Below are 11,185 nucleotides of genomic sequence, written 5' to 3' on the forward strand. Positions count from 1 at the left end.
TGATGGTCGCGGAAGCCGCGGAGGAATCTAGGGTCGGTGACGAGGCGCCGCCACCGCGTACAGATTGCCGAGGCGCGCGGAAGGGAGGATGGTAGCGACGGGAGGCGGAGGAGGATCTCCGAGATGAGATTGTCGTCGTCCATCGGGGAGGGAGACACCGCCGGCGAGCTGCTGCGGCAGCGGCAATTTCGTCGCTCATGCTAATTGGGGATCGAGATGATGGTCAGGGATGAAGAAAGACGTCAGCCGCACCCTTCCTTGCTGCGAGGCGTGCGATCGACCACCTACATACATCTACATGGTATTCTTCACTCACTAAGTTACATTCAAATAAATTGTTCTAATGTATATCCTTATTATAACATGCACACAATTTTTCGCACTTGTATTCGACCTAAGTTAGTGTGCCACCATATCTCGTACTACTCCCTTCGTCTAGGTGTAATAAGTCACGTTAGAAGGTGCAAGCAGATTGGAGAAGGAGAAACTTGACCGGTCCTTCCTTCAATCGAAGCGCCCTGATTTCTTTCTCTAAACGCAATAATTAATCTCAGCAACTAAGAGATGCCGTTTTAGCTACCATGCAGGGCCATGTATTAACTCGCATGCAAGCCAATCGACTTTGATTTCTTGACTAATCAACACGTAGTTGCGCTCCATGCATTGAGTTTCCGGGGGAGATAACAAGGCAGAGTAAGGAGCGTTTGGTTACGTTTCTTAGACTGGTCATAGTGGTGAGAACTTGGACTAGTAATGAAATAAAAGTTTGATTTACATTCTATTTGCACAATTGTGCTTTTACTGCCGACATATTTAAAACAAGAATAATATTGAATATATTTTTAGAAAATTAAATCACCATGCGGCAAACTTGTTTCATACAAATTTATTAATTCCTTGCGAAATATTCAATAATGTTTATTCTATTTCGCAAAAATACTTTATTGTTTTATTATGGCTCATTGTGTTCCGCTGGAATCACAATTTTAGAACTTACTGAAGTACATTCAAAAGTGTTCTCGTTTTGAAGTTCTCATCATCATAAACACAAAAATGCAAACAGGTCATAAGTTATATTTTTGGTTAAAAATGAAATAGATTTAACCTTGAAAATAAAATGAAAAAGTATGGGATGGTGGAACATAGCTGGTACAATGTGCTTCCATGCGGTCAGAAAAATATCTAGGAAGGTACAAGCTCAATCAATGCGCCTGGCTCTCTCATGAAGGGGACCTCCCGTGCATGGGAGAATTGCTTTTCTCTAGCTTTCATGGTTAGTTTCCATCTCATCTCTCCTTTTCAATTTGATTTTCTCTTTTTTTAGCACGGTAGATGGAGACGCTCATACATATGTACATACTGATCACTCATACATACACACGTACTTATCATGTAAATACACTCACGTACCCTTATCATTATGAGCACTTATGAGATACTGAGTGGCATTGATGAAGTCATCACAGACGCCTCCGTAGTCAACGGAAACGTCTTCTCTTACTGAACGAACATCGCGGAAAGTCTGAAATAAATCCAGAGAAATACGAGCACGAGTGCCAAGTCTATAACTTAAACGCTGATGGATTGATTCCAGCACAAAGACTTCAACCATGTAAACTAGCCCCTGTTCACGATTTTTCATTTTAATCTGGCACACTGCATGCTTCAACGTGAAGCCCTTGAGACCCAACATGTGTCTGCTCTCTACACCACGTCAAAGAATCATATGGAAAACAGGGTTCTGCAGGCAAACCAACAAGTACACGTATTGACTTTGTCAAAACCGAGACCGGGGTTGATTTTTAAGCCTCATGGTACATTGAGGGTGTATTTCGACCGGTTTCGGTGTTGAGGGTTGTAAACCAAACTGTGTGGTTAGTTCGAGGTTGAAATATGGACTTTTCTCTTGTTTGGATGAATATAGTGAAGACAAAATAAAACGCACGATGTAAGAAATGAAGAGTATTTTGTCCGTAATCTTTGACTTCAGCTGCTACTGAACTTCTACACCAGTAGATAGGAACTAGTTCCTATTCCTTATTAATGTCACCCCTAGGCTGTACTGTTTGTTACATTTTCAATTTGCGTTAACTAAAACACTTTGAACTGGCTTGGAAGTCTAGCGGCGAATGAGTTGCTAAGATGCAACCTCATTCTCTTCCAACGAAGAATGATGAGTCCCCTGGCTTATATGAACCATAACAAATAACTGGACAACAGCAGCAAGAAGTCTTCTCACCATCGAACAAATTTCTACCATGCTAATTTTGTCGTTCATGAAAGCTTCAAATTATTTGTAGACTGAAACCAAAACTGAAATGTTAAAATTTCGTTTGGATAGACGAGATTACATGCCAATTATTTCTTTTTGAAAAATTACAACACTTATATTTCTCTTATCTGGTATATTCTGCGTTACTTCCTTCGGCCCTGTACTTTTCCCATTAATCTCAAGGCAACAAAAAAAAGCATGGGTAGATCATGATCACAATCGATCTATGGTGATGAACATGCTTGTGAAAAACTAAAACAGTTTAATTCTCACAAACTATATTCAAGTGATATTCTTACTTGCTGAACGATTTCAGCACATTATATTAAATCAAAAAATGAAACATTCATCCCAATGCACCGTGCCGCGCTTCAACTCCATCACATCCAGCAGCAATGCCTATGCCTAGAAGCATAAAATTTAATTAATGAGAATGCCGACGAAAAGAGAAATGGATAAGAGAAGAAAATAGTAGTTGGGGTAACATAGTTGAGCTCAGAAATATCACTTGAGCAAAATATCTCATTTTCATCTATATGTTACATAGTATTGGTGCAACGGAGGTGTTAATATGGACCTAAGATTAATAGCTAGATCAAAATAAGATAAAAGTACTAGATAGAAAATATAACTATCTTTGAGGTAACAAACATGCGAATTGAGTTACCGATTTGTCATTTGATATGGTATCTCGGAAGAGTGAAAACATTTATACTGGATGATAGTTACTAAATAGTACCACTATATGTCCATTTGTATATCTAGCATAGGAAGAAATTATAATTAAATTTAAGTTGTTGTTGAATAGTATAGTAGCATAACGATAATATTTGGGCAATCAAGTGTAAGATGTAACCAGATCATACACATATAATATAAGGCCTAAGGATGAACAATCACCTGGAGGACGGAAACTCTTAAAAGGATAATAGCGACAGCTTGCATAATTAGTGACTTCATGAAGTTTCTTGCATTGCATTGACTTAAGTTCAACCATATAGACTCCCCCGCGCATATTTAGAACTATTGCTTCAGTATCCTCATCATACCCAAGCAATCGTGTCTTTTTTATCTTAACCCGAGGAGAGATCCCATGAATTGCAGCATTCCGCAACAACCATGTGGTAACACCTTGATAATTGACCTTCATCTGCCACATTTGAATGCTATATTCAGTTAACACGAAAAGACCAACATGACCATCCTCTGCTTTGATGATCCGATGTTTGTGGGGTTCATTAAGACCAGGCCCCTCGATCATGGCGAGTGTCCCTCTATCCAAATCAAATTCAAGTATGTGATCTTTCATGGGCAACCAGTAAATGGCACTACCAGTTAGGGTCCCATGATTATGAGCATAAAAACTCGAACATGGAGCCGATGTGGAGACGTAACTACCCCATATACCAGTCTCTGAGGAGTAAACACATGCGATGACTCTGAAGTCAGTTTCATACATGGACATCAGTGCCACCTTGTATGGGCTGGACTGGCAGATACCGTGCATGCGGTCATGCGCCGTGGCGGCACAAAGCACCACCCCGTTGAGGTGGCCACGGACCCACTTGAATTCTGCCGGAATCGGCACGCGGTGTTGCTCACCTGTAATGGGTTCGCACACAACAAGCTCTGTCCGCCGATTGTCTTTGACGAGGACACGGCCGTGACGGCAATCGAGCACACGGTAATGACGGCGATTGCTGCAGTGTCCGAGGTCAAAACGCTCCAAAGGGGTGCCCTCCGTGGGGTCCAGGATGGGGGTGAACACAATCTCCTTGTCGCTGCAGACGAGGGCGCCAAGGCGGGGCGGCTCCAATCGGCGGCGGAGGAACCTGGGGTTGGCGACAAGGCCTCGCCAGCGCTTGCAAACTGCGGAGACGCGCCGGAGAGAGGACCGCTGCGGTGGGAGACGGAGAAGGATCTCCTCGAGGAGATCGTCGTTGTCCAGTGGGGAGGCAGGCGCCGGCGGCGAGCTGCTGGTGGTGGTAATTTCGTCGCTCATCTTGATTAGGGATCAGGAGTTCGAGACGACAGAGGAGACATGGAAGTAGAAGACGTTCGGCGCACGTTTCTTGCAAGGCAAAAGCAAAGGAACAGCGAATTGTTTCCCAAGTTGTGCGCGTGCGTGCATCCTTTTAAACAGCCTCGTAAACCCTTCCATCCCCAAATAAATAGTGTAACAGACAAAACTGATTTCACGTTTGTGTACGTGGGCAACACGGAATTCTTTCGTAGTTTTTTTATGCGAGAGAAATTTCCAATCTGTTCAAACTGAACTTGCTCGTGGAAGCTAATCGGATTAGTTTTTGACGGTTAGTTTTCCATCTTGTATTTTCTGACCTAGTACGTTTCCTTTTCTTTCTTTTTTGAAAAAACTTTTGATCTAATCATCAGTTTTAAGATAGTATAAAGAACACCAGAAGTAAAAATGGCATCCAAGTACGCAGACCACCTAATAACAACTATAAGCCTTGAAGCAAGCAGAAGGCGCACCACTGTCATCGCCCTCCCCCAGCGAAGTTGGACAAACCTTATTGTAGTAGATAGTCCGGAAGTCATCGTACTAAGACCCTACAGTACCAGTGCATCGGAACAGATACCACCGCCGATCTAGGGAAGCATTGATCGGAAGAATCCAACCTGTAGACACACACGAACACATACGAACACATCCGAGCGAAGACAGAATCCACGTGGATCCACTGAAGACAATCACTAGTCGAATCCCGTGAGAACCGCTAGACAAACCCCAACACGCCCTCCAACGTCACTATAGAAGAAGCGCCGGAACCATCTTCAGAGAGTCGCCGCCGTCTCACCTCTCTGGGAAGGATACAAACCCTAACAAAATTCAGAAAAACATTAAGAAAACAAAGGCCTCCCCCCGGCAAGGGTCGGGATCGACCGCGCCTCCATGTCCCTAAGGCCACGGGAAGATGAGGTGGACTGGAGGCGGTGACGGCTGGAGGCACAGGAAACCCTAGGCTAGCTGTCCTTGCGTATGAGTGAAGGGTACACGGGTCGTGCTTATGCTAGACGAAACGAGTTGGGCGGCCTAATTATGTACATGTATGATTAATATGCTCTGTAATAGAAACTTAGTACAATTTGTCTAATTCACATCTAGATGTTTTTTAGGGATGTCACATCTAAACTCCCACAAATATATAATGCAATAACAAGAAACAAAAAAAGACTAGAAAGAAAAAATAGCCCACTAACAGAGTGGACATCAACTTAGATGTGATATAGTTATGTCACATTTAGATGTGTCCTAAACAGACCCAATTTAGTAACTATACCATATATAAAAAATATACGATCCAAAAGTCAAGATGTTCGTATGTCAAGTAAAGTGTTCTCGACGCAATACATGAAACAGCTTTGCTAACGCAAAATACTAGCTCCGTGCACAAAATGGAAGACATTTTTGTAGTTCAATTTAAATAACAAAAACATTTTTTTTTGAAACAAAAGGGGTTGCCCCCTGCCCTAACTTTTTATTGAAAAAGCAAAGGCAACCGACAAACAGAGTTTACAGCTCTCGGCTCCAGCCAAAAGTAGCCACAGCAGAATTATTACAGACTCAAACATCCAACAGATTATAAGTCCACTAGAGAACTACTAATGTCCCCTATAGAAACTACAAGCGCAGAGGCACTGAACTCCCTACAGGCGCATCATCCTGCCAGGCAATTCTAAGCAACTCCCCGCGATGATGGTCGAGTAGCTTCAAGCATTGGAGGAGTAGCACACCCTGGGATTCCGCGCACAAGATCTTCCATTGATAGATATGTCTCCCCACCATCTCCAGTACACATTTGATGCTTCTCCATCTTCGCCCCTGGAACACAATTTCATTTCGAAACAGCCATAAGCTCCATAAGGTAGCAGCGGAAATCAAATTTACAGCATCAAAACTTTTTTTCTTCTTCCAAAAAGGAAGCAGTGACTCAAACGAATTAGGTACAGGCATCTTGGTACAGTTAGCTATCACCAGCCAATTAGCTATCACCAGCCAAACTTGTCGAGCAACTACACAGTCAAAAAATAGATGTTGGAGACTTTCAGGTTCACAGCAGAAGACACAAGTCAGGTCTTCCACATGCTGGCGTTTAGCCAGATTGTCCCTGGTTAGACTCTTATTATTCACAATCAACCACAGAAAAATATGAATATTAGGGGGAACTTTGATTTTCCAAATATAATCCCTCCATATAGAGACCACGCCCCCCCAATTAATCATCTTATACATAGATTTAACAGAGTATGACCCTTTACTTTCCAAAGACCAAACAGGCTTATCAGCCAAGTTGTTAAAAGGAACACTTTTAATCATACTGAGAAGTTCATTCCAGGAACACAAGATATCCTCATTAACACACCTTCTAAAGGTCAGCTGGAGATTCTCCCCATCCCACACCTGAGCCACCGAGGCATCTTGTTGTTGACAAATCACAAAAAGATCCCAAAAGCTAGTCTTGAGTAAACAATCACCCACCCAGGTATCATGCCAAAAGGAAATATTTCTCCCATTCCCAGGAATCCATCTATAAAAAGTTTTGGCAGCAGAGCAAGCCCAGGTGAAACTCTTCCAGAAGGGAGATCCCACCCCAGACTTAGCGCAAAGTATGCTTGGTCTATTCACATTATACTTGTACTCCAACAATTTCTTCCAGTCACTATCCCTATCATCAAAAAATCGTTTACTCCAAGCAGCCAGCAGAGACATATTGAATTCCCTAAGATTAGGGACCCCCAAACCACCCCACTCTTTCTTTTGTGAGACCAACCCCCACTTGGCAAGGTGGTATTTATGGTTGTCTCCAACATTACCCAGAAGAAATGAGCCATTTGAGAAGTAATCGCATCAATAGCCCACTTAGGAAATTTCATAATAGACATTAAGTAGGTAGGAATACTTGCTATACAGGTAGTAAGTAAAATCAACTTGCCCCTATAAGACAGATGTCTGCCCAACCACCCAGAGATTTTCCTAATAATTCTATCAATAATGGGTTGAATATCTTCTCTTCTAAGCTTCTTGAAGTGAAGAGGAACCCCAAGATACTTAAAAGGGAAATCCCCAATTTGACAGCAAAAGATCTGGGCAAATTCCTTAGCAGTCTCCTCATCAAGGTTAATGGTATGTAAATCGCTTTTGTGAAAATTGATACAAAGACCAGAGAGTTTTTCAAAGCAAGCCAGGATCCATTTCAAATGTCTGGCATGGTCAGCAGAAGCATCCAAGAATAGTAGTGTATCATCAGCATACTGCAGGCTGACCACACCACCAGGCACAACATGAGGCAGAAGCCCTTTGATCAAGTTATGACTGGTGGCTTTCTTAAGCATCTTAGAAAAAACATCAGCCACTAGGTTAAACAGAAGAGGAGAGGAAGGATCACCTTGTTTCAACCCTTTTCCCCCCACAAAATGAGGACCAATGGTGTCATTAATTTTCACAGCAAAAGTGCCTTGATAGAGGCAGCTACAAACCCACCCTATCCATTTCTCACCAAAACCTCTAGACCTCAACATTTCCACAAGGAAATCCCAATTAACTCTATCATAAGCTTTCTCATAGTCTAACTTCAGAACCAAGCCACCAGATCCAGATCTATGGATCTCATGAATCACTTCATGAGCCATGACCACACTTTCAAGAATAAACCTCCCTTTAATAAAGGTAGTCTGATTTTGAGAGATAATTCTATCACATATAGGAGAAGCCCTAGTATTCATAGCCTTTGAAAAAATCTTCACAGAATAGTTCCCAAGGCTAATAGGCCTAAAATCCTTCATATCTTTAGCATCATTCACCTTGGGGATCAAGGTAATAATAGCAAAATTCAATCTAGAAACATCTAGGGTACCATTCTCAAAATCTTTCACTAACCACATAAAGTCATTTTTAATCAGTTCCCAAAAAGTTTGATAAAAAATAAAAGACAACCCATCAGGACCAGGGGCCCTACCAGCATATGAACTCATAATAGCTTTTTTAATCTCCTCTTCAGAGAAGGGCTTTTCCAAACTTTCTTTCTCTTCTTCAGAAATCATATCACCCTCATCCCAGAAGTCCTCATCCAGATGGATATAAGGTTTTTGTTCAAAAGAAAAGAGCCTCTTATAAAAGGTAGTAGCAACATCTAGTAAATCCTCAGTACTAGTAACAGGGCCATCAGGGCCATTTAGTTCAGTTAGATGGTTCTTCCTATGTCTATGATTAGCTAGGGCCATAAAATAGGCATTATCATGATCCCCTTCCAAAATTTTCCTGTCCCTGGATCTTTGCCATAAGGCAGTCTCTTCCTTCTTCCAAATATCATCTAACTCTTTCTTAATAAGATTCATTCTCTCCCCCTCATTGGGAGACAGCTGACTATGTTCTGATTTCACATCCAGCATGTCAAACTCCATAAGGAGGGATTTCTTCTTCTTCTTCATGGCAGCCTCTAAATTAATACTCCACCCTTTGATAATTTTTCTCAAGGCTCTAGTTTTGCACATCCAGTTCTCAATAAAAGACCTAGCATCACCATGCCTGGTCCAGATATCATGAACAAGCTGGGAGAACCCAGGCTGGGCTAGCCACCATTTTTCAAATCTAAACATTTTAGGACAATTAACTCTCCTAGCCCCAGTATCCAAAACCATTCCAAACAACATTAGCACATCAAACAGAACAGGCGTCCTATCTATGATGCAACATTCTAGCTCCACCACAGCTGCGACATAAGGAGTCAGAGAATTAACTCAATTTTATAACCTCTATACAAGTTTATAACTCCCTTCTTAAGACTAGCAATAGATAAACAGTACCACGTAGGTTGTAAAATGCAAGGAATACTCCAATAGTACTCGGAATTTAGTTGATACAATAAAAAGGAAAAAGGACATGGCCTACAAATCTTCTCATGTGAACTCATCCCGTATGTAACCAGACAAGATTATGCTAAAAATAACGAACTCTTACAGTAAAATTGATCTTGGGTATTAACATGTTAAACAAATGAAGCCAGAGACAGAAATTAAATTTATTTTATGTGCTACCTATGTACTGTCACCTGCAGAAGGGTCATGACAAATGCCTAAAAATAACAAGTATTTAAAAAAGTGTGATTCAATGCAAGTTATTTTATGGAGTTGAGCTTAATACCAAAAAGGGAAGTCCGAGTGAACGTAGCTCGCGCTTGCGCTGGGTTCGGCGGAAGGGTCGGACCACTTTTGGGTCTATTGTATGCAGCATTTCCCTACATTACTACTAGAAGTTGTTTCAAGGACTCAAACCCGTGACCTCCATGGTCACAAGGCCAACAGGCTTAACGCTGTGCAAGCTTAATGCCAAGATAAAACAAATAATAGGAAGAAACTATATAACTAGTTTTTGAGGTTTCAAACATGAATGGATCTAACATTTTGATGTTTGGTTGAGAATCGTATAAAAGGCAAAAGACAACTATATTGGATGATAAGATTATCTTATTATACAAAAGTAACACAACTATAAGTTCATTTATCTAGAAAAGGGACAGTTACTAACTAAGTTTTACTACCAGGACTTGCTTACTAAGTTCATTCAAGAATCATAATAATTGTATTTGAGCAAACATGCATACAACATAACTAGATTGGGTTATTATTACTCCTATATGATATGAACAGGGATGAGCACTCACTTGGTGGATAGAAACTCATGAAAGGATAGAAGTTAAAGTCACCATCAGTTCCATAAATTCTCTTGGATTGCATCGACTTAAGTTGAATCATGTATACATCGCCATCCATATCTATAAAAGTCGTATCAGTGTCGTCATCATAGCATAGTATAGTTTTCATCCTCGGTGACTCAATCTGGGGAGGGAGGCCAAGAATTTGAATTGTCTTCCACGGCACCCATGTGGCAACACCACGACTATTGACGTCCCGCTGCCATGTTTGAAACCGTGGGTAAGACAAAACGGCAAAGCGAACAGTGCCATTCTCGGCCAAGATGAGCTGACGATGGCCAAGTTCCTTTGTACCGGGAGGCACCATGACCACAGAGACTTTGCCCTTCCAAATCAAGCTCAATTAAGGTATCCCCCTTGGACAGCCTGTGCAGTTTGTTACCAGCAAGCAACACACGACAACCAGACTTAAACTTGTGATATGGAGAGACCTTCGAGATGAGATTGCCCCATGCGCCCGTCTCCGAGGAGTAAACACGGGCGATGGTTTGATCATCCTCGACATACTGTTAGAATAAATCCGAGGCACTCCATCGATCATCCGAGAATCAAGCAATTAATCACACGAACACGACACCGAAATTTGTTAACGAGGTTCACCGATATGGCTACATCCCCGGGGCCTGACTATGGGTGCTCCTCCCCATGACACCGTCACAATACCACACACCGGCCACCCGGGTGCCGGCACACGCCGCCGGCTCCCCCTTGCGCGCCTGTGCTATTATGCTAGCATAGGTTACATCGTGTGTCTAGCCCCACTATATATGAGAGGCCTAGGATACAAGTGTCCTACTAGGACACGACTCCATATCCTATCTAAACACAATACTACTCAGAGTCCAACTGTAACCTACCTTGTACACTATATTCGACACAAGTCCAACACATACGAAGACAGCAGGACCACCTTAAAGTGGCTCGAATGGCAAGCGCCGTGCACGCGGCCACGGTCGGCGGCGGCGCACATCACGGAACCAACGAGGCATCCCCTTAAGAACTCCGTCGGGATGGGCACACGCTGCTGCTCGCCGGTGAAAGGGGCGCACACTACAAGGTCCCACCTACGACAGACTAGAATGAGGACGTGGCCATGGCGGCACCCGAGCAGGGCGCAGTGTTTGAAGTTGATGTGCAAAGGGACCCTGTTGGATGGTGGTCTAGGATGGGCGCCGCCCAC

The 11,185-nt window shown here is 42.5% G+C and overlaps 1 protein-coding gene across 1 annotated transcript; it reads right to left on the minus strand.

The window, feature by feature from the left end:
- Nucleotides 1-2,338: 2,338 nt before the first annotated feature.
- LOC123064288 (uncharacterized) lies at nucleotides 2,339-4,392 on the minus strand. The gene is made up of 2 exons (XM_044487796.1): nucleotides 3,173-4,392; nucleotides 2,339-2,677 (listed from the first exon to the last, which is right to left on the minus strand). The coding sequence occupies exons 1-2, from the start codon at nucleotides 4,272-4,274 to the stop codon at nucleotides 2,619-2,621; spliced, it is 1,161 nt and encodes a 386-aa protein (XP_044343731.1). The 5' UTR covers nucleotides 4,275-4,392; the 3' UTR covers nucleotides 2,339-2,618.
- Nucleotides 4,393-11,185: the final 6,793 nt, after the last annotated feature.

The sequence above is a fragment of the Triticum aestivum genome, chromosome 3B (genome assembly GCF_018294505.1).
Source record: "Triticum aestivum cultivar Chinese Spring chromosome 3B, IWGSC CS RefSeq v2.1, whole genome shotgun sequence".
NCBI lineage: Eukaryota > Viridiplantae > Streptophyta > Magnoliopsida > Poales > Poaceae > Triticum > Triticum aestivum.